At 40.1% G+C, this 23,778-nt stretch overlaps 1 protein-coding gene across 2 annotated transcripts in view; it reads right to left on the bottom strand.

Annotated features, from left to right (window-relative positions):
* The window catches only part of b4galnt4a (beta-1,4-N-acetyl-galactosaminyl transferase 4a), a 317,216-nt gene that overhangs the window by 7,012 nt on the left and 286,426 nt on the right, over positions 1-23,778 (bottom strand). For both annotated transcript variants that reach the window (XM_067436802.1, XM_067436803.1), the window contains exons 10-17: positions 17,060-17,203; positions 16,734-16,843; positions 14,846-14,946; positions 14,226-14,299; positions 8,904-10,197; positions 8,454-8,812; positions 4,465-4,618; positions 2,392-2,464 (exon numbers count right to left, since the gene is read on the bottom strand). In XM_067436802.1, coding sequence (XP_067292903.1) covers positions 2,392-2,464; positions 4,465-4,618; positions 8,454-8,812; positions 8,904-10,197; positions 14,226-14,299; positions 14,846-14,946; positions 16,734-16,843; positions 17,060-17,203 — 2,309 coding nt within the window. The remainder of the gene's footprint in view (positions 1-2,391; positions 2,465-4,464; positions 4,619-8,453; positions 8,813-8,903; positions 10,198-14,225; positions 14,300-14,845; positions 14,947-16,733; positions 16,844-17,059; positions 17,204-23,778) is intronic.

The following is a 23,778-nucleotide window of genomic DNA, read 5'->3' as shown; positions in this document are numbered from 1 at the left end:
AAGCAAACTGTCCAAGCTGATCCAGTACTCACTCTCAGTGGCGGGAGGGTGGGCGGGGCTCCTCTCCCTTCCCTCGAACTCCACGAGGACTCCCTCTGCGATGGAAGGGTCAGTCGGCTCACACACCTGGTCAGACGGATTCCTTTCAGACTTCAGAGTCTTCTCTCCGTCTGCGGTGGGCACGTCCTGACATTCCTTGTCGCAAGGTGGTACAGGGCTGGGTCCTGGATCAGGAGTGGGGCTGGCGCCATCCATGATGGTGACCGGTGAGTTGGAGGATGCCAGCACCCACTCCACATACGATGAGAAGCTCCCTCGAGGACCCTTCCCGGGAAGGTGGTCTGATGGGCGAGATCCAAGAAGAGTTCTTAATGTCTCTCAAGGGAGCTTTCTCCCTACTCAAGGCACATGAGCCTGACCAGATGGTCCATGGTCCACACAGGGAAAAAATGGAAAACAAAACGCTGAACACGAAAACAAAAAATAAACTTCTACAAACACGAACAAGTAGCTCTTGTTTACTTGAGTTTGTTTGGTCCGTCGTTCTGTCAGCCCCCAGTGGTGATGATAATCAAGTCAAGAAGAAGATGAAGAAGTACGAGGAAGATTACTTTAGTAAACAACACTTTAATGGAACTTCACCAATGGTAACATAGACTTACATCAGGACAGGTACGGAGACGGGTGTACTGACGTCGACGGACAAAGACTGAGTGAGAACAGAGGAACTAAATACACAGACTGATGAGAACATAACGAGGGGGACAGGTAATACAGATGATAACTTATTAACATAACAGGACTAAACTAAACTAATGAGGGATGACGGTGGCAACAGACAAACAGACATGCGACAAGTAGTAGTAGTAGTAATAGTAGTAGTAGTAGTAGTAATATTGATCAATTTATTAATAATAATAATTACAATAAAGTCACTGTAAACACAAAATTGTAATAAATTAATAAATTTAATCGAACTGATTTTGGGCCCTATTTTAACGATCTGACCACATGTTCTGAAGCACATGGCGCAGTTGCACTTAGGGCGTATCCACTTTTGCTAGTTTACCGACGGAAAAAAATGATTTGCACAACAGGTGCATGGTCTAAAAGGGTTGTCCCTAGTCCCTTTAAAAGCCAGTTGCGCTCGCACCATGGCAGATTCGCTATTTACATGGAGGAAAGACTGAACGCTTCTCCAGAGAGGATAATTACTGCAAATAGGTCATTCTGATACATTCAATGACTCCATTATGACATGAAGGCATTTTTATCTTTATGTACACAATAATCTTTTACATTGTAATCCTTTTATTTTTAATATTTAAAAATGTGTGTGTGCTAGTGTTGTCAAAAGTACCCTCTGCGATATCAAATCGGTACTGAAATTTTAAAAATTTGACAATCTGAGCACTGTTGAGTGGAATCGTAAACAACTCTGACTGGTCATTGTGCTCACACACTCATCAAATATGTCTGTGATTGGCTACTACGATCAGCACTTCACAAACATGTTGTAAAAATGAGGGCTGTCAATCGATTCAAATATTTAATCCTGATTAATCACATATTGTTATGAGTTAACTCGAAATTAATCGCTATTTAATCGCACATTTTTATCAGTTCTAAATGTACCTTAAATTAATATGTTTCAAGTTTTTAATACTCTAATCAACATCGATATGGATAAATATGCATGCTTTATGCAAATGTATATTTATTATTAGTGAAACCATACTCAGAGCATGAAGACTTGACATGTGTCAAAGGTTACAAGATCAAAGAACTTGTTCATGTCTCTTAAGCATAAGCTTAAAAATTCAGAATAAGCAGTGATTTATCTCATTTTAAGAATATAAATAAAGGGAGTTTTTACACTGGCAGTTTAATTCAGAACAGGGCACAGTTCGTATTAGAAATTGGTCAAGCTGTCATGTAGACCTGAGAGCGCACCAGTACCACACCATACCTGGAGGAGGTCCATATTCCACGAGTAGGAATATAGTGCGGCCCCTTTAAGAGCTGGATTATAGTTCAGCCCCTTTAAGAGATGCGCGTTCCCTATTGAACTGCCGGTATTTAATACTTTTGTTGCGTTGTGTCTGGTGTGGCATTGTGGTGGGTGTATGTCATTCTACTTTTTTGTTGTCTGCCTTGTGCTGTATCATTAGCTGGGGTGGCCACAGACCAGGATTAGGCTATTTTAAGGCTAACACAGAGGATGATTTTTTTTAACACAGGCTTTGACTAGCCATCAGAAGAAAAAAAAAAGGTTTTTTTTTTTTTTTGTTAAGTTGTGAAACGTTACATGGCCCAGATGTGAACATCTCTGAGTCTAATGTCGTTTGGGCAATTCCGATGTAAGTCTCAAAGGTATGAGTGTGAGATTACCTCTATGGTGTCCACACCGATCTGTAACCCGGCAGAGCGTTCAAAATTCCCTTCCCTCCTCAGATACTCATATCTGTGTCCAAAAAAGTCCAGAAAAAATTTAAATAGTAACCTCTAATTTTATATGCCAAATACCTAAATTGCTATCTAAATATACAGTATAATATTAGTTTATTATATATTGCCTATTGTATATATTTATATATATACACATCAGTATATTAGATAACAGAATATCTCAGTGCATCCGGAAAGTATTCACAGTGCTTCATTTTTTCCGCATTTTGTAATGTTACAGCCTTATTCCAAAATGGATTAAATGCATTGTTTTCCCTCAATTCTACAAACAATACCTCATAATGACAGCATGAAAGTATTTTGTTTGAAATCTCTGCAAATGTATTTAAAATTTAAAATGCCAATCACATGTACACAAGTATTCACAGCCTTTGACACTCAAAATTGAGCTCAGGTGCTCCTGTTTCCACTGATCATCTTTGAGATGTTTCTACAACTTGTTTAGAGCCCACCTGTGGTAAATTCAGTTGATTGGACATGATTTGGAAAGGCAAACACCTGTCTATATAAGGTCCAACAGTTAATAATGCATGTCAGAGCACAAACCAAGCCATGAAGTCCAAGGAACTGTCTGGGACTCTATTGAGGCACAGATCTGGGGAAGGGTACAGAAAAAATTATGTAGCATTGATGGTCCCAATGAGCACAGTTGTCTCCATCCCTAATGGAAGAAGATTTAAACCACCAGGACTCTTCCTAGAGCCAGCTGCCCGTCCAAACTGAGTGATGAGGGGAGAAGGGCCTTAGTCAGGGAGTTGACCAAAAACCTGATGGTCAATCTGACAGAGCTCCAGCGTTTCTCTGTGGAGAGAGGAGAACATTCCAAAAGAACAACCATATCTGCAGCACTCCACCAATCAAGCCTGTATGGTAGAGTGGCCAAACAGACGCCATTCTTCTGTGAAAGGTTGCCTGGACTCTGACCACAAGAGATACAGTTCTCTGGTCTGATGAAACAAAGATTGAACTCTTTGGCCTAAATGGCAAGCACCATGTTTGGAGGAAACCAGGCGTCGCCCATCACCTGGCCAATACTTTCCCTACAGTGAGGCATGGTGGTGGCAGCATCATGATGTGGGGATGTTTTTCAGCAGCAAGAACTGGGAGATTAGTCAGGATCGAGGGAAAGATGAAGGTAGTGATGTACAGAGACATGAAGACAGAGATGAAAACCTGCTCCAGAGCTCTCTGGACCTCAGACTAGGGCGACGGTTCATCTTTCAACAGGTTAACAGACCCTAAGCCACACAGCCAAGATAACAAAGGAGTCACGGGTCACAGGCTACGGGACAACTCTGTGAATGTCCTTGAGTGGCCCAGCCAGAGCCCAGATTTGAACCCGGCTAAACATCACTGGAGAGATCGGAAAATTACTGTGCATCCATCCAACCTGATGGAGCTTGAGAGGTCCTGCAAAGAAGCATGGGAGAAACTGCCCCAAAAAAAGGTGTGCCAAGCTTGTGGCGTCATACTCCGCGTAGGCTGTAATTGGTGGCCAAAGGTGCTTCAACAAAGTATTGATCAAAGGCTGTGAATACTTATGTACATGTGATTTTGTTGCGTATTCTATTTTTAATAAATTTGCAAAGATTAAAAAAAAAAAAATTCTTTCACATTGTCATAATGGGGTAGTGTTTGTAGAATTGAGGTAAACATTATGAATTTAATCTATTTTGGAATAAGGCTTTAACAACAAAATGTGGATAAAGTGAAGAGCTGTTAACACTTATGCAAAATGTATAATTTATGCTCTTTTTATATTTATAAATAAGTTACATTTCATATACATTTTTAATGTAAAGAGAAGGGATGTAAGACTAAGTCTGATACCGATACTTTGTTATTTTTGGTCTATCAATTAATTTGCCATAATAGTTAGAAAATTGCTGTTCAAAATAGTTTTAGATGGAGTTTAGCACAAGACACATCAATTACACATTAATTATACATTTCTTTTTAGGTACGAATATTGTGAAGTTTGTGAATATTGTGTACCTTGGAACGGAGCTTTCTCTGAGGGCCTGTTCCACATCCATGTCTTCACTCTGGAAGTCCACGATAATGATGTTGAAATTGTTGTCCTTGGTCTCACGGTGCAAGAGCTCCATGTCTGAAATGAACTGCTGAACCCAACGAGCTTGATTCTTCACTATAGGAAACACATCAATAAATTCACTATTATAACAAAACATAATATTCATACATCAGCAATATCAAATATCTAAACACAGAGATCACAGAGATTCACTTATTTTTTTTATTTGCATCACAAAACAAGTCACTGTACTTGACCTGCAAAAAGGTTTATTCTTCTGTATATATATATATATATATGTCACTGTTGTTCACAAGGCACAACATACACCAATCAAGCATAATATTATGACCTAATACCTAATGACCTAATATTGTGTTGGGCCAAAACAGCCCTGACCCGTCAGGTCATGACTCCACTAGACCCCTGAAGGTGTGGTGTGGTATCTGGAACCAAGCTGTTAGCAGCAAATTATTTTAAGTCCTGTAAGTTGCGAGGTGGTGCCTTCATGGATTGTGAACTCGTTGTTGTGCTCCTCAAACCAATCCTGAGTGAAGTTTGCTTTGTTCAGGGATGCAAACACATGTATGGTCAAAAAAGAGAGAGGTAATTGAAGCCCTCGCCCTATGGCAAATATCCAGTTACTTACATTGCCACCAACCCCTGCCATCCCCGGCCCACCCCTATAGGCACAGAGTAAAATTTGATTCTGGAAATCAAAATACACCTACACTAATTTGGAATCATTAATTATTAATATTATTATATAATATTATTATAATAATATTTATATCCTTTTATTGAACTATCTAGCACTTTTTCTTGCTTTACTCCTCTTTCCTCTCATTATATGCATATACTCCTATATATATATATATATATCCACAGCCCTTTATCTACAGATATAATGGGAATATATCATCTTGGAGAAAGTTTTACCTGCTGACTGTTTTAAACATGATGCGCAGTTTGAATGCTGAACGGAGATGATTGACAGATACAGCGAAGGGAAGACGAGTTTCCGTGAACTTTAACTTAACGATGGAAATATACTTGTCCTGCAAATTCAGCTATGGAATGGCTTTAGATGACTTTGTATCAGGTAATCATAATATAAAAGTGATTGCTGAAGGATCATGTCACAATATATATTTTTATGAATATTTAATTATCACGACAGGCCGATCCTGAGCAAGAGTTTTGTCGACAGACAGAGGCAGCCGTCTCATGATTCTCTAGGAAAAACACTGTATATCTGTCACATCTGTATGGTTCTGTTAGGTTTTTGCTTTGGTCACATGTTCCTTTTTTCTCTGTTTTCCACCACTTTTCTGTTTCCATAGCACCCTCATTAGTTTAGTTCTTTTCAGGTGTGTTTAGTTAATTATCATCTGTGTTACCTGTCCCCCTCATTATGTCTGTCATCAGTGTTTGCATTTAAGTTCCTCCTTTTTAGGTCACTGATTGTCTGGTTTCGCGTTATACAAATGGTGTTTGATGTTCTGTTCTAAGTTTGATTCGAATACAGCCTGTTTGGAAGTCCTGGATCTCCTCATCTCTGCTGCACCACACACCCATAATGAAGACCGGACCAAACTGCCAGAATTTCCATTTTGAAATCGGCATCTTCTTGACCCCGAGCTCTCCCGTGTCCCCAGCTGAAGTCTCTGTGGCGGTGGATCGCCTATAGGGCCTTTGGCAAGAATGGTCGCCCACTGGAGAGGTATGTGGAGGAATTCTCTGAGCTGGTGAACTGGCCAGACGCCCCGCTTACCACAGTGTTTCTGATGGGTCTGGACGAGGACACCATTCGTTTCCTGGAACCTGCCTGTTCCTATTCCCTAGCTCTAACCAATTCGCACGAGTCACCCAAACTGACTTGAAAAAGCATCACATCATGTCATGATAAAGAAATAATTAGTGTTATTCACTTCACCTGTCACAATGATATGCCTGATGGGTGTATACGATCTAAAAATTACATTTTATTTAAGTATCAAGAGATATTGAGCACTTCGTTTTGTACATTATAACCTGTGGGCATTTCAAATTTTAGTCCCAGTTGGCCTTTCAAGCCATTTTGTTTTAAAATAAATTTTGTTAAAGACCCACATGGATACTTGTGTTAAATTGTTATTACAGTTCTACTAAAGGGTAACTAAACCCCTGTTCACAGCCTAACTCCGCCCACTGGCAATATTTGAAAAATGTTGCAAAAGTGGGCAGAGCCCAGCGGAGACCGAGGGGACGAGACGAGGGCGGGGCTGAGGGGGGGGTGAAATATCTATAGACACAGAGCCTTATCAATCGAGCCGCTGGCTCAAACTGCGTTAACTCCGATGCCGACGATGCTCCTTCATTCATTCATTCATTTATTCATGCTAGCGAAGCAGCAGCGCAAGAGAGAATGAGACCACTAACTAATCTATGAACATTGAACAGCCATATCCTTATACTGAATATCACTAAAAAAGCGCAGGACCAATAAGTTCAAACCTAATAGCCTATTACAACAGATTTCCTCAAATAAAAGTTAGACTACATACCCCAGCAGTCTAGCACGTTACGGATTTGTTGTTCGTTACCACGGCAACCATTTGCTTGTCAGGGTTTGTCTGAAAGTGTCTGAAGTATGAAAATTATCTGTAGACATGACGGGCGGCAAAAATATCAAAAGAAAAGCTTAACATGTACTTATAACTGCATTATTTATCTGTATTTTCTTCATTAGGATGTTGAAAGCAAGTGACGAGAGTTTTTATTCATAATGTTTCTACTTCATGTAACATGAGCTGGACTGGACTGAAGCCGTTCTCATCATGTGATCAAGGGAAAACATTTCTTAAGCCAGGTGCACACTGTGCGATTTTGCCCACGATTTGGCCGTCTGAGACAAATTTAGGAAATCCTAAAAGATTCCTCAGATCCTAGGCTAAAATCTGACGTCTTTGGCCGTTAGTTTGACATGTTCACCGGCAGCCGATTAATGAGCGCTGCGATCAAATTTTACCTCAGACGAAATTCTGGCAGTGTCAGAAGATTTGGCACACAATCCTGCTGTGTGACTTCTCTTACGACGACAGTCAAATATCTCCGTTTTTCAAGACAAACTATGACCAAAACCAGAGCTAGAAATGTATTTGTAGCCAGCATTTCAGTCCCGCGTGTAATGCAGCTCACTGTCACCGAACACGTCATTCATTGATGATAAAGCTCCGGGTGAGATTTCTTCCGCGCGTCCGTTTTTAGCGCGCCTTAACTATCGTTCAGTCTGACATTAATGCCAACTGAGATCTTACAGTGTGACACGGCTTACATCGGGGATCATGTTCGTACAGTCTGACAAGGGACATTCGCAAAGGATTTTGAAAAATCGCACAGTGTGCAGGACCCATTAGGGAGTGGTGAGCTCGTGCCAGGGGCGTGGATAGTGAGCTGTTGGAAGTACCATCCTACGTCACAAAGCACCACAACGTCCAATAGGAAAATTTGACTGCAGTAGCCACCGTTCAACCTTAAGAGGGCAGCACTAAGATGTTTTTACACCATACATTATAGAATTAAAACACTTTATACCCAAATGTCAAAACATTTACTCAAATCAATAAACAGCATTAATAAAGCCCCAGTCTTGCAGATCATTAACTAAAAAAAGTTGATTTAGGGTTTAGTTACCCTTTAAACTAATGTTTTTTTTTTTTAATCTATGAGTGAGTATTATACAATAAAGACACCATGCACATGACAGTTTAAAATTATTTGAATTAAATGTCAATCCATTACACAACAAAATATCAAACAAAATGCAATTTAAAGAAAAACGGCATATGCACACTTTAAGCAAAACATTTTAAAATAAGTTTTTTTTTTTTTTTGCAGATTTATTTAGTTACAGAGACACTCATCAGGTACATATTTTCAGAAAAATAGAAAGATATCCATTCCTTACCTGGCACCACAAAATGCACCATGACGTCCTTTTTCCACTGCAGCATCACTGGCTGGCACAGCAGGGGTTTGGCATACACAGTGCTCCACTGAGGGGTGGCGTGGGCCCCACGTGTAGGTGTGCGAGATGGGGGAGCAGGTGGGCTGGCGACAGAGGAAGAGGGGGACGATGCTGTGACCCCTTCCACATTCTCCAGACTGTCTTCAACCCGGCCACGGTGCAACAGCATGTAGATGTACTCAGAAAGACGGACCACTTTACGGCCTCTTTCCATTAGCTCCAGCTCTATCAGGTAACGGTTACCACGTGCAGAATCACGTCGCTTTTCTACGTTTATGATTCGGAGAAGAGTGTAAATCCTGGAAAAGAGAATAAGAAACAAATATATAGTGTCTGAATAACGATGCTTTACCAATTTATCAGAACCTGAAATACCACTATAAGCCTCACCCTCCATTGCGTTCGTTGAGTTTCTCCATGTACTGCGCAAGTACATCCACTACTTCGCTCTCAGATAGCTGGAGGTTTCCAGACACATTGCACCGAAGATCGTTCCAGTCAGAGCGCAATGTCTCAAAGTCCATGCTGTTGACGGAAAATGTCCTCTGCCAATTAATGGCCTCCTCTGCCCACCCTGGGCGAGGCTCCACATCCTCATAGCTATACTCCGACAGGCCTCCGTCCTCCTCCGGTTCAGGGTCCGTGTCTGGTCGCTGCTGTTGGGACTCGGTAATCTCGGAAGTGTGCAAGTAGGAAGTGACACGGATAGGCTCGGTTGGAAGCACATTCTCAGAGGAGTTAGCGGACGGAGGGGTGGGAGCAGGAGGTGGTCGAGCGGTTGTGATGGGCCTTAAAGAATGCTGGTGTTTTTCCCAGACGCCCCGTATCCTCCTCTCAAAACGGCTCGGGATTCCTGCTCTGTTCGGGGCCGCTGGATTTTCCACTGGCTTGCTGAAGTTGTGGCTAGCTGGAAAGACCTTGTTCTCCTGCAGTGGAGACCGCGCAAATAACTGGGATGCACGTAGAGATCCTTTGCTGATCCTTGGTTTGGCACTGAGGTTCACCACCTTTGTGGTTTTGCCATTCTGATACAGGAAAACACCAGGAAAGACCTCTCTGGGTAGGCGTGAAACAGGACTTTGCTTCTCCTTAGCTGGTCGAGGTCTTGTGATGTAAATTTTGTTTTCCTCCTTCTTGTGTTCCTTGTTGGTGTGGCTGTGTCCAGGATTGCGGCTGTTGTCATGAGCGTGGTTGTTACCTAGGGAAGGGACGATGTGGGCAGGACTGCCAAGGATTTGCTTGGCTCGGCTGTTGAGAGTTACCAATGAGGATTTTGGTGGGAATAACAAAGCTGACCGACTTATTTTGGGAGAACGATCTTCTGACCAACCCTCTCTGAAGTCCCGGTGGTCTCTTTGAACCCAAGTGAGAGAACGACCTCGCACCACACTTTCACTTTTTGGTAAACCTACCCTAGACTGATGGTCTAGAGTGTCTTGGTCTGTCTCTTGATGTTGAGCCCCAACCACTTCCCTTGCACTTGGGAAAAAGTGCCTTTGCTCTCTCTTCAAAGCTGGGCTGTCTGACTCTACCTCATTTCTCTCCAGCATTGTGGGAATAGGCTTTTTGGAAGGGCTTAATGTGTGACTTGATTGGCTAGGTTGGACCGTCTTCTTTGCTGACTGGGTGCCAACAAGTTGTGCTTCATCATCAGGATCTACACCCTCTTCTTCTTCAAGAAAATCTAAAGCAAAACACAAAAACACTGAGTGTTAATCCACCAGTAGAGTAAGGACACATCATCAGGGTAGAGTTATTTCTATCCAAGCAGAGGCGAAACTAAACTGACAGACGTACGATCAAAGAATAACAGCTGTTACATTTGAGAAAGAGGATCAATATAAGGCTGTTCTGGGCTGGCCCCCTGGCTGTAGAAATTATACACTGCAGCTTTAAATAAATATAATCTCTTCCTGTAGACCAGAGGTGTCTAACCCTGCTCCTGGAGTGCTAATGTCCAGCAGATTTCAGTTCAAACCCTGTAACAACACACCTGTCTGTAATTATCAGCAGCCCTGAACACCATAATGAGCTGGTTTAGGTGTGTTTGTTTCAGGTTGGAGCTAAAATCTGCATAGTTGTAGTCCTCCAGGACTCATAATAAGCACTAGTTTTATTATTATATTGTATGGTATTGCATAGTATTATTATAGAGCATTGCATTGCATTTGGGTTTTAGTGTTATAGTATATTGCATTATTTCTGTGTTGTGTTATATTTGCTTTAAATCGAGGAAAGTCTGTTATGGGTGATATTTGTATTATCAGAGGGGATATTTCTAGGGATGCACCTAAATCAACATTCTTGGCCGAAAACGAAAACCGGAAAAGAGGAAACCAAGGCCGAAAACCGAAACACAGAAAGAAATTATGCCAATTATTAGTAATTGTAACCAATAGTAACCATTGCATTTATGTCTATGACTGTGTTACTTTACAAAAAAATCAAGGCATTGCAATTACATAAATTAATATTAAAGTTTTAAATAATAAATCAATTAAAAATTATGCAAATATTTATTTAGCACATTGCAACAATGCACAGTATAAAATAAAATAAAAATTCGAACTAAAATGTTTAACTTGACCTCACTCATGTGTACATTAAATAATAATGCACAGGCCTACTGGCCTGCAGAAAGGTACAGAAATTGAATAAAGTAATCAAATGTAAAATAATGCATATTTAACTGTTTCAATTAAAGATTAACCCTTATTAAACCTACAAAATCTATTAAATCAAGAGCAGTGAGTGATGTCATTATCTTTTGTTTGACATTAAACAGAAAGCAGTAAAAGGCTACTGCCCCTTTAAGACCTTTACGACTACTGCCCTTTTTTTAACTTGTACTGTACAAAGTTATCTTAAGGCATATACAGACCATCCCTGCGTCCCAATTCGCATACTATCCATACTAAATAGTATTCGAAAATAGAATTAGTATGTCCCAAATCGTAGTATGTTGAAAAGAGTATTCTAAAGATACCCGGATGGTTTACTATTTCCGGTCTGAATTCGAAGCACCGATCGATGTGCACTCTAACGGCTGATATTGCCCACAACCCATTGCGAGTTGGACGAGGATTCAATTAGAACTACAAACGCGGATAAAAAGCGTTAAAAAACTACAAACATGACGGATGTGCGGTCCGACAGTTAAGTAGAAAAGTTTAGATAAAGGGGTTGAGTGACCCTATCAATATTTAACCTGACAAAAATATATTTATTCAGTGTTGTCCACATTATATTTCACCTGCAGCAGCACTGTGAACTTTTGTAATGACACGTTTGGCCATTAACTTTTAAATGCATCATTATATTTAAACTGCAAATACATGAGAGTCTCTGCATTAAAGACACAAGAATGGCAGATCAACGTGCGGCTACATTTCTCTCCGATATGGTAGGAGATTAAACTGAATGTGGAGGATTTGAACTGTGACGAATCTGATGATGCCTTACAGGGTAGTTAAACAGTGACGGTATGCTTGTAACTAAGCGACAGAGTCCGTTAAAGATGGCGAAGTAGTATGTCCCGAAGCTTGCACAATTTTCTGCTGCACACTCAAAAGTATATACTTTTTCTTCACAAAAAGAGTACATACTTTTAAGACGTAGTATAAGTAGGCGAATTTTAGCACATGTCTGCTAGGATACTCATCAAGATGCACATTTGGACATGTTGACATACCTTTTGTGTGAGTTTATCCGTTTAAGCACAAGACTTTAAAGAAAACTCAATATTTGCGCGCTGTGAGACAAGTGCACGCTGCACAGAGACAGATCTTCTCACAGAGCGAGCGAGTTCTCATTTGCGTCTTCCGGTGAATATACCCGGGTGTTGACGGCGAAAATGACTGGCCATATTCGGACAAACGGCAGCACTCGCATGCACTGAACAAAGTTTACAGCGAGATCGTTTTACCCGTTTTTCTTTTATTATCGCTGTTGTTGTAGATTATCACTGAGTGAGGAGCCAGTATGTGTATCAATCGACGGAAACATAAACAAAGCATTATTTTCAAGTTACAACCTAGGGCTGCACGATATTGGAACAAAATTACATTGCGATATTTTTTCCCTAACTATATTGTGATGTTGAGAGCCATCAATCCAGGCTAAAGTCAATAATTACCATTCCATGATATTAATAATTTCACTAAAAAGCAAGCTTCATTACAAGTGACAAAAATAAATGTTGGTATGTATGGGTAAACATGAAAATAAACCTCCAGTAGCTGGCAGCAGGTGACCGTCTTAATGAGTGAGTCATTGAGTCGTTCATTCAAACGATTCATTCAAACGATTCATTCAAATGCTGAATCGTTCAGTAACTCACTTGTTGCTGTGAGTGAGACGCGTTACAGGTCTGCTGTGAACGACTTTCACTGCTGAAATAGAACAAAAACACTAAATATTGCATTTAAAATGTAAGTGACTTTAAGTGAATGTTAATTAGTTGTTTATGGAACTGTCATATGAAATCAGTGTCATTTACAGTCATGATGGTATTCAGGAAAACGCTCTAGTGTTGTGATTTCTCCTCGAGAGGCTGCACGAACGTCAACAGCGCGACCTTATTATTGTCAGTTCATGATCGCCATTCGCCACTTACACTAAATGAATGCACAAAATTCTTGCATTTGGTGATTCGCTAGTTATTTTTTGTTTAGTCAGGCTCTTTTCCATCAGGCAAGTAAAATTCTCTTTCACTTGTCCCTTCAAAAAATCCACTTGTCCCGGACAAGCGTTATTGTCGTGCCCTGCTTTGTATTCGTCGTAAAGAGCTTTGTGGTGCCGTTTTAAGTGATCAGACAAATTGGTGGTGTTTTCTTGTTTTGTGGCCACAAAACACTCCATGCAAAGTGCCTCTTTTTGGTCAACATCCTCCTTTTTGTACCCAAAATAGTCCCCAAAAGATGATTTCTGGTACGTAACCTTTTTTTTTTTTTTTTTTTTTTTTTTGTTGTTGTTGTTGCGGCGGCTCCTCTTCGTTGCGCATTTTAGCAGTGAATGTTTGGCCGTGAGTGGTGAGCAGCGGCACAGCGAACCAATAACTATGCAGGCTGGCGGAACGTACATGTCACCCCAGCAGCAAACTCGTGTTTACTGTGTGCTACCGTTCTCTTAATACTACCCTTCACATCGCATGTTCCGGAGATGTGACTATCGCTCACGCGCACATTGCGATGTCGATGTTAAAACAGAATATCGTTCAGCCCTATTACAACCCATATTATAGATTGCGTCATCAGATGTGAGATGAACCACACGTCCGCACCGCAGACATGTTGCTTTAGACAAGCACGTTCAGGTCACGGTTTCTGTTTGTCATCACAACATTTCGGTCGTATTGTTTCAGTTATGAAAGTCTTTCTGCCGAAAAGCGGAAATGCGCTTTTGGGCCATTTTCGGCCGAAGATTTTTGGTGGCGAAAATTCGATGCATCTCATTAAACCATTTATCTTATTATTTTTTGTTCTGGCCTTGGTAAGAATACACATGTAGTTTACACACTTGGTGTGACCAAGCCTTAACCCTTTAAAAATAATAATAATCCCGCCATTCATTTCATTTCTGGCTCCGACCCAAGGCCATTATCTCCTGATGAATATATCTGCCATGTTCTAATAAAGCAGCTTGTGACGGAACGATGCACTAATGAAGTGTTATTCCTCTTCTGGATCACTGATCACACACATACAAACTCACCATCAGGATTAGGGAAGAAGAATGGCCTGTCATCTTCCTCCTCATCCATCTTCATGTATTTATAGAAGCCAAACCTGTTAAAGTAAGCGATGGAAACAGAAGCATCAAGTCCATGAAAGAGAAAAATACAGAGTTGTAGAGAACTATATTTATTCATTAATTTAAAGTTCAGTGCTCATCTACGATTCAGTTGCAAGAAATCCGAATTAAAGTCAAAATGAAATAAAAACAATACCCATTTGCTTTCTTATCCCTGCTAATTATGTTTCACTATAAAATTATATGTATTTTCGTATGTATTTTAGCAATATTCTTCATATTTGAAATAACTTCATTCGGATGTAACCAAGACCTCATGGGTGGGAAAAATATAATCCATTAATATCACAGCCTGACATCCAATCAAATCCTGATCGAGTTATTTCCAGCTGAATATTTTGTTTCAGTTCTAAATTAAGTTACAAAAACTAAGACTACACTAAGTTATACAATAGATGCTAAATGGGTAGCAAATGTCCTATATTATTCCTATTATACATTATAAATACTCTATAATTACAGTTGATCAGCTTTTGATCAGAATTAGCATTAATGTCATTACAATCTATACACAAGCTTACTTCTCCAGATAGATGGGAGACTCTCTGTAGAAGCACTTGTTTTCTCTTTCCATGTGGGTGAGGCGGGTGAAGTCGTTGGGATAGACAAAAGAAAGATAAACCTGCGGACAAAACAGCAGGCACCCAGATAATTAATTAGAAATGTCACTAGTGATCAGTGGAGTATGTCTGTGTTTGGAATGGAATACAGATAACAGCATAGTGTGTATGATCCCAGCTATTTTTTCCCTTAAATATGGAAAAGTAATATGCAACAATAAACAACATTTTAATTAATCAACATTTCTTGCTTAATTAAGCAAGTGGCATATAGTTTTATTATTATTATCTCAGGAATCATTTTTGTGTAAAATGTCTTAACTTTTGGCATTCAACTTACAAAATGAGTCAAGAAACAGACCTTTGATATTTCCTCCAGGTGCACTTATCGTAAATGGAAGGTCAAGTCAAGCGCGCTGCATTGTGAGATATAGTATAGTCCACATAGTGTGCTTTGATTAAACATTTTTTACAGATACAAAGGATCATCCAGGCATTCCATGCAAGCCTTGCAGAGTAACTAATTAAAGGCACAATATGTAATTTCCGCCACTAGAGGTCGCTTATTAACTCTTTCCCCGCCAAACACGGACATTTCCGTTATTTGTGATAAAGCGCTTCCAGGCCAATTACGGAATTTTCTGTGTTTCCGTGTTTTCACTGTCGGATGCTAGGGGGCGCTATTGCACATCTTCTGAATGAGAGTACTGAATCTCCTGATCAAAACACACATGAGTAAGACGCAATGAAACGAGCGATCGCATGTAATCATATGCATATGAAAAATAACGTGATCATCGTCAATAAACAGCATATGAATCAAAACTGCCTAATGTTCCTGAATGAAATGTGGACCCAGGACGAGCTACAGGACTGTGCAAGCATTAGGAGTGTTGATGGACTCGATCTACTCCATCTGCGTTTGATCATCACTCTGAATCTGATCTGGAAACAGTGTTTCACAAATATCTGATTTTCTTTTTGTTCAAAATTTCGCTTTTTTATTGACACCTACCCATATTCAAGTGTTGATAAAAAAGGAACGCATGAAGCTAGAATAATTTTTTTTTTTTTTTTTTTAAAGAAGAGAGTCAGCTCTTTATTTTGATATATTGCATGCTCAGATATTCACTAAACAAAATACTCTATGGGCTATAACATTTTTGTGAAAACTGTCAAAAACCCTGGCGGTGACTGGCAACTTTTTTTTTTTTTAAATGTTGGTGGGGAAAGAATTAAAAACAAAGGTGTGTCCTGTGTCCTGGTTAAAATTGCTTATTACTCTGGATTTAAACATTCTTTGAAACATTTGGGATAAATTAAGTATACAAGTCAACAAAATATATAACATTGGTATTTTAAACCAAAAATCTTACATATTGTGCCTTTAAAAGTAAAAAATAGCAAAACATGTCTACTCTCATGTGAAGCATTGTTATTTGCGTTTCTATTGAATCTTTTCATTCATTTAAATGAACTGATCCAAAAAAAACAAAAAAAACTTGATACTACACACTTTGACAGCTTCGATGTTGCTAGGTACTGGTTATTAGGAAATGTAATGTAGCTTACTAGTTACAGTTTCAAAATTGCATCCCCAACACTGTTCCCTTTATTCAGAAAATGACATACAGTATAATCAGCAGGACTGGTATGCCATTTCAAATATCCCAAACCCTGTGATCGGCTTGTATGGTATGCCTGCGGTTACATTTGTCAGCCACAAGGGGGCAGTAATCACACATGAAGTTTTAGTACACTGCAGCATCAAGTCAATAAGGCGACAGGTGCAAGTACATTTTTTTAAAGTTTTTTGCTGTAATATTTAGCATGTGTGTGTTATACTCACAAACTGTAGGCCTTGATAGCGGGCAATAGGGAAGTCTTTGACCACATATGTTGGCGAGTAGAGACAGGCGGGCAATACATTTTCAAGATGAGCAGGGTCAATCATGGGGACTATGAAGAGTATTGTGAGAGAGACGGTAACATATTACCAGAGGGACATTATCAGATTCATTATCTATCATGCTGAATGCAAATACAAAACGCAAAAAGGAGAAAGACAACTTCAGAGGACATAAACTCAAGAGCATCAGAGAAAGAGAGACAGAAGAATCAAATCAAATGGGAATAGAAAGGGGATCTGATCTGAACAGAAAAAGAGAGGCTCACTGTTGAAGAAGGTGTCACGGGGGTCCGGTTGCAGCATGTCGGCGCCGTGTTGGCTGTGGGCGCGGGTCTCTGCTGGGACGGGGCTGTGGCTGGCCAGCGTCTGAGGAATGTGATCCACATGGTTCATCTTCAAACTGCTCTCATCTTTCACAAAGAGAAAAGGAGAATGAGAAATGGAGATGAGAAGCCATTGTGTTTTATGAATTAGAAGACTTTTATAGGCAACATGAAACAAGAATTGTTATTGACATTAAAATGGGACCAAGTCATAGCCTATCTAGAAATCTGAATATCTTAGAGAATCAGGGATGGGATTTTTGGGATGGGCCAGTAAAAAATTACCTAGAGCCCTAGTAACTGTTTAGCAACCCCCAGAAAACCCTATTAACAGTCTAATAATGCTTTAGCAACCCCCCCAGAACACCTTAGAAAGCACCCACAATGCACTAGCAACCGCCTTACACCATAACAACCACCTAAAGCATTCTACTAAGAGCCTAGCAACACTCTACTGCTTAGCAAAAAACTGCAAATGCCTAACAATGCCCTAGAAACCACCTAGAACACCTTGACAAGTGCTTAGCAACACTGTACTGTTGGAAACAAGGCCCTGGAAACGACACCTAACACCATAAAAACTGCATTGCTACACCATAGAAAAAACTCATAACACGGTGGCAAATGCATACACTAAATGCTTAGCAATCCTCTGAAAAAACTCTAGCTCTGCCATGCCATAGCAACTACCCAGAACAACCTAGCAACATTCTAACACCACCCTAGCAACCACCCAGGACACACTGCCTTCCAGTGCCCTAGAAGCCACACCTTAAACATCACATAGCAATGTCCAGGCAACCACACAGACCACTGTAGAAATCACCTAACAACACCCTGGCAACGGCCTAAAAATACCCTAACATCCCCCCAGAACACCATGGAAAGCACCCCTTATGCCCTAGCAATCACTTACCACCATAATAACCACCTAGAACACCCTACTAAGTGCTTAGCAACACCCTACTGCTTAGGAACGCATAGAAAACCGCAAATGCCTAACAATGCACAAACACCAACCAAGAACACCCTAGCAACCCCCTAACAGCAACTGCACTGTCTCATTGTAATGTTTAGCAACTCCCAGAAAACTTCCAACTCCCAAGAACACCCTAGCAACCGTTGAACAATACAATAATAACTACTTGGTCTGCCATGCCATATAGCAACTAACTAGAACACCCTAGCAGCATTCTAACACCACCCTAGCAACCACCAAGGACACACTGCCTATCAATGCCCTAGCAGCCACTGAGAAAACCTTAATAATCAATTAGCAATGTCCAGGCAACCACTCAGAACACTGTAGGAACTGCCTAACAACACCCTGGCAACTGGCTAACAATAGTCAAGTCAAGTCAGCTTTATTTATATAGCGTTTTTACAATGGCGATTGTTTCGGGGCGGGAATGGCTCAGTGGTTCATGTAGGTTGCCTAAAAACCGAAAGGTTGGTGGTTCAATCCCTCGTTCCACCTGACCAAGTGTCGAAGTGTCCATGAGCAAGACTCCCGCAGGCTGGATGGTGCATTACATGGCTGACATCGCCGTCGGTGTATGAATCGGTGAATGTGAGGCAAAATGTAAAGCACATTGGATGGACATAGAGTCTGTTAAAAGCACTATATAAATGCAGTCCATTCAAAGCAGCTTCACAGTGTTAAACAGGAAAATATTGCAACAAAATTTGATTCGGCTGTACAGTCGTTCTGGAGAAAACGGTGATGTTATCAGCTTATTTTAATTAATCATATAGCAACAATGTTGGTAGATCAGTATTATAGTTTATACAATTAATTAAGACCTAATAGGTTTTTTTTGTGTGTATATTCAGTTGAATAACTTGCATCAAAATTAGTGTCCCCAACTGAGCAAGCCACATCCTAACAACTACCCAGAACTCCCAAGAACCCACCTAACAACACCCTGGCAACTGCTTATCGGCATCCAGACACCCTAACAATCGCGTGGTAAACAGCTTGGCAATTTAAATTTGACATTTACATGCCTAAGTGCTGCATGTCTGGCTGTTTAAGCTCAATGACAATATTTATCTAATATGTTGGTCACTCCACATCAGAGACACCACAGTGTCCGGGTGACAAATTATGGTGTCACCCTTCAAACGATGAAGACCCCTCCACACAAATGAGACAGGCTTTGATGTGCGCTTTAAACCCAAGAGAAAGCAGAGGTGACTGTTGTCACACACTCTGCTCTTTAATGTGTGTGAGATGAACACTGTGAAGTGCTTAAGCTGTGTTCCGTTCAAAGGGAGTTCACATGAAGGTCAAAGAAGAACCAAAGCGAAGAGGAACATACTGAAATATTAATATTACAGTACCACTAATGTACTAAACAAGAACATTCCATTCAGGCCCTAGGCTATTTTAAAGCACCACAACAGGTGTTAAAAAAAATATAAATCTCCCCCACATGCAAATGAGGCATATAGCCAGTGGTGGCATGCTCTATTTTGCAGAATGTTTTAGTTGCACTTTTTCCCCCAAAAAAATAATAAATAATCTTCTTCTGGGTCTTACACCCTTTGATTGTCCACCAAAATCTACCACCAACTATATGAATGAGTTTCTTCAGTGTGTTGCATATAAGAAGCCTTGTACAACGTACAATACAATCGCAATTCTAAAGGGAACTCATTTCATAGTATTTGACACTTGATGCAAGAAAGCCCTTGTCAGTACTCAATTTTTCACACAAGGCATTCAAGCATAACTCTGACTCTTTTAGGAGAACTGATGGCTTTCACCAGCCCTGTTGCCTAGAGACACATTTACCACAACCCTCCGCTTCCAACAGCGGTGTCTCTGAAGACCTAAATCTGTGGTGTCTCTGAAGAAATAAATGTCCAAAAAGAAAAGAAACTGTTACATTAACAGTTTGAAACAACCATGAGGAAAGTTACACACAAACTCTCCTTTAAGCATCCTTCCTTTCTCATAAAATTCCTTAGGATAAATCCGAATGGACATGAATGATAATTGTATTTAGGGCCAGTTTAATTAATCGGGGCAAATTAGCATGAGAACACAAAACACAGATGGTTGTGGAAAGTTCTGCTGGTGGTCTACTGGTAATGTGTGAATTAAAGAAGTTCAGTATGGAGTACCGCAAGGCTCAGTGTTAGGACCGCTGCTCTTCACCCTGTATATGCTACCACTGAGAGATATCATTAGGAAGCATGGCGTTAGTTTTCATTGTTATGCTGACGATACTCAGCTCTATATTTCTTCAAGCCCAGACGGAACTCACAAGATTAACGGAATGCATAGATGATATAAAAAATTGGATGAATAGTAATTTCCTGCAACTTAATTCAGATAAAACTGGATTTTTAATTTTTGGACAGAAAAGCTCCAAAAGTAGTAGAACCTGTCTAACACTTGATGACTGCTCTGTCAAGCCCTCGTCGTCAGTGAGGAACCTGGGTGAGCTCTTTGATACCAATCTTTCATTTGAAAGCCACGTTTCTAGCATCTGTAAAACTGCATTCTACCATCTTAAAAATATATCTAAATTACGGCACATGCTTTCAATGCAAAATGCTGAACAGTTAGTACATGCGTTCATCAGCTCAAGGCTAGATTATGGTAATGCTCTACTGGGTGGTTGCCCTGCTCGCTTAATAAACAAACTCCAGCTGGTCCAAATCGCAGCAGCTCGAGTTCTTACTAGAACCAGGAAGTATGATCATATTAGTCCAGTTCTGTTAACACTGCACTGGCTCCCTATTAAACATTGCATACATTTTAAAATCTTGCTTATTACTTACAAAGCACTGAATGGTTTAGCTCCCCAGTACTTAAGCGAGCTCTTAACACATTATACTCCATCACGTCTATTGCGGTCTCAGAACTCTGGCCAGTTGATAATACCTAGAATATCTAAATCAACTGCAGACGGTCGATCCTTTTCCTATTTAGCTCCTAAACTCTGGAACAGTCTTCCTAGTATTGTTCGGGAAGCAGACACACTCTGTCAGTTTAAATCAAGACTAAAATCGCATCTCTTTACTATGGCATACACACAGAACATTTTTAACTCTCATTATTCAAATCAATTGACTGATTGTTAGGCTGCATTAACTAGGTCAGCTGGAACAGGGAACACTTCCAATAACACCTGATGTACTCGTTACATCATAAATAAAGTGGCATCTACGCTAATGTTAGTCTCTCTGTTTATCCCGAGATCAGATGGTGGACCTGCGCCTGGACATGACCAACGCTACCTGGAGGGTCTGCTGAGTCCGTGTCAATTGGTGTCTCTTCTGAATTTGCCTCACCGGTACGACATGCTCAAAAAACCCATCTCTGGCACAATAATTCTGATCTTTCATGTATTCATACTCTTGTGTAATCGACGCCCCATCCTCAATAAACCCGTCTCTTGCGTGATACCCAGAAATTTTGAATATTCCGATCTAATATGATTTCTGACCTGTAAGGTTGCCAGAATAATAATCATACACGGTGAGTTAATAGGCCAGAGGAGAACTGGTGCCCCGACTGAGTCTGGTTTCTCCCAAGGTTTATTTTTCTCCATCATGCCCCGATGGAGTTTTGGTTTATTGCCACTGTCGCCTTTGGCTTGACTTGCTCAGTTGGGGACACTACAATTATGATTAAAGTTATTCAACTAAATATACAAATAAAATGTATGAATTAGATTCTATTTAATTCTATAAACTATAATACTGATCTGCCAACATTGTCGCTATATGATAAATTAAAATAAGCTTACAGCCTAACATAACTTACAGCCTCTCACTTCTGCCAATATGGATCAAAGCTCGAAGTCCACTCCAAAGTAAGACATTTTATCTAACAAAATCCACTTTCCAAGAAATACAGCGCATTCCAGATCTTATGAAGTCACCATGTTCCTCATTTAAATAATCTCCGCCCACGGAATACACAAAAATGGGACGAAGCCTGATTGAGCTTCACTAGATAAGATTGTGAAGAGTGTTGTTGCTGTTTTTTTCTCAACCCCGGAAAAAGTTTGTCCTAAGGCTGACAAACTTCAAATGGTTAACACTTTTTAACACTTTTCTTGAACATCATAACCTCAACGTTAGACACATTTTACGGAAAACAGCAGAAAAGCTTCTCCTGAAAGACATACAATTGCTATGCTGAGCTGGAGCTAGTTTCTTAGGACCAGAATAAACCAGCTCAAACCAGCCGTCATACTTCAAAACATACCTAACCAGGATATGCTGTTTTTTTTTTTTTTAGCAGGGCAATCGTTTGTTTATGTATCATAACACCTGTAAGTTTGTCTATTATTATTTGTAGTTGTGTTTTCTATTATCTATATTAACAGTAGCATTGGCTCTGTTTGCCTGCTAACTAACATTAACAGTATTGATGTAGTGCTTGCTGTAGCTTTTGCAAGCTCTTGCTTACCGCTCCTTAGGAAAGAAGGATCCATGATTTTGTGATTGATTGTTTGTATTACCATAGTTTTCCGACAAATTGATTAAATGGTGGATAAAATCGTATCTAGAAAAAAAAAACACACAAAAAAAAAAAACACTGAAACATCCTGTGAAATCCAGGTATGAATCAGGCTTGAATTGGTTTGAAATTGACGGCATTTTTAATATTTATCTGAGTAGAGCTTGCGTTATATGAAGGGGTGTGACATTCCCAGAGAACACACTATGCACTATCACAACACACTGGGCCAGCTAAACATCCCACATACAACACATTGTGTATTCCGGAAGGAGGAGCTCGAAAGAAAACTAAATGGTTGGAGCCAGACTGGGGAGAGAGGAGCTGTAATGTCAAATATGCATTTTTTTGAACAGTCAACATTCTAGAATAAAATCAAGTCCTCGTAAAAGGGCATAATGGACCCCTTTAATACACACGCGCATGACGTCAACGGTTTCACAGATTCACTTTTATAACCATATTGTTTTCAAATACTCAAAAACCTGTTTTTCAAAGGTTTTCATGTTCAGGCCCGCAAAACCAGTTGACCAGCTTCCAGTTTTTGGGTCCCTAAATAAACACGAGAGGAGAAAATTCTTACCCTTCTTCCACGCCCGTGCTCTCTGTTCCCTTCGGTTTCTCCTCCAAGCAGCAATTATCGCAGCATGTCAAGCGCAAAATGGGTTTTTGCTTCTTATCTGTGTTAAATAATGGTCCAAATACCAAGTTGCTTGATTTATTAATTTATCCTATAAATTTTGCGTCCGAAAGGGAAACTCCTACAAATGCATATTCAATAGGGTCAGCTAGAAAATGTACTGTGTGTGCCTTTTCACTGCTAATGTTTCACTGCGCAACTTTAGTAAATCCAGAAAGTTTTTTTTTTTTTTTTTGTGCACTGGCATAAGCTGTTAGTAAATCTGGCTCATTAGAGGGAAGGAATTTAATGTGTGCATACTTCAGATAACTTGGTTAAAGATTAATATTATGAAACAGGCACTAAGATTACATCCTGATTTTTCAGAATAAAGGCCCATTCACACCAAGAACGATAACTATCGCGATCACTAAAACAATTACTATATTTGCATTCACACCAATGAACGATAATGGTCTGTTTATTCTAAGCTCGCGCTGCAGTTTCAAAGTGTGTTCTTGTTGCATTGACATGGCTTTAACCAGCAGATGTCATCAGCAT

The sequence above is a fragment of the Pseudorasbora parva genome, chromosome 25 (genome assembly GCF_024679245.1).
Source record: "Pseudorasbora parva isolate DD20220531a chromosome 25, ASM2467924v1, whole genome shotgun sequence".
NCBI lineage: Eukaryota > Metazoa > Chordata > Actinopteri > Cypriniformes > Gobionidae > Pseudorasbora > Pseudorasbora parva.
The sequence above is the reverse complement of the archived record's forward strand: the minus strand, read 5'-3'. Positions and strand labels throughout refer to the sequence as shown.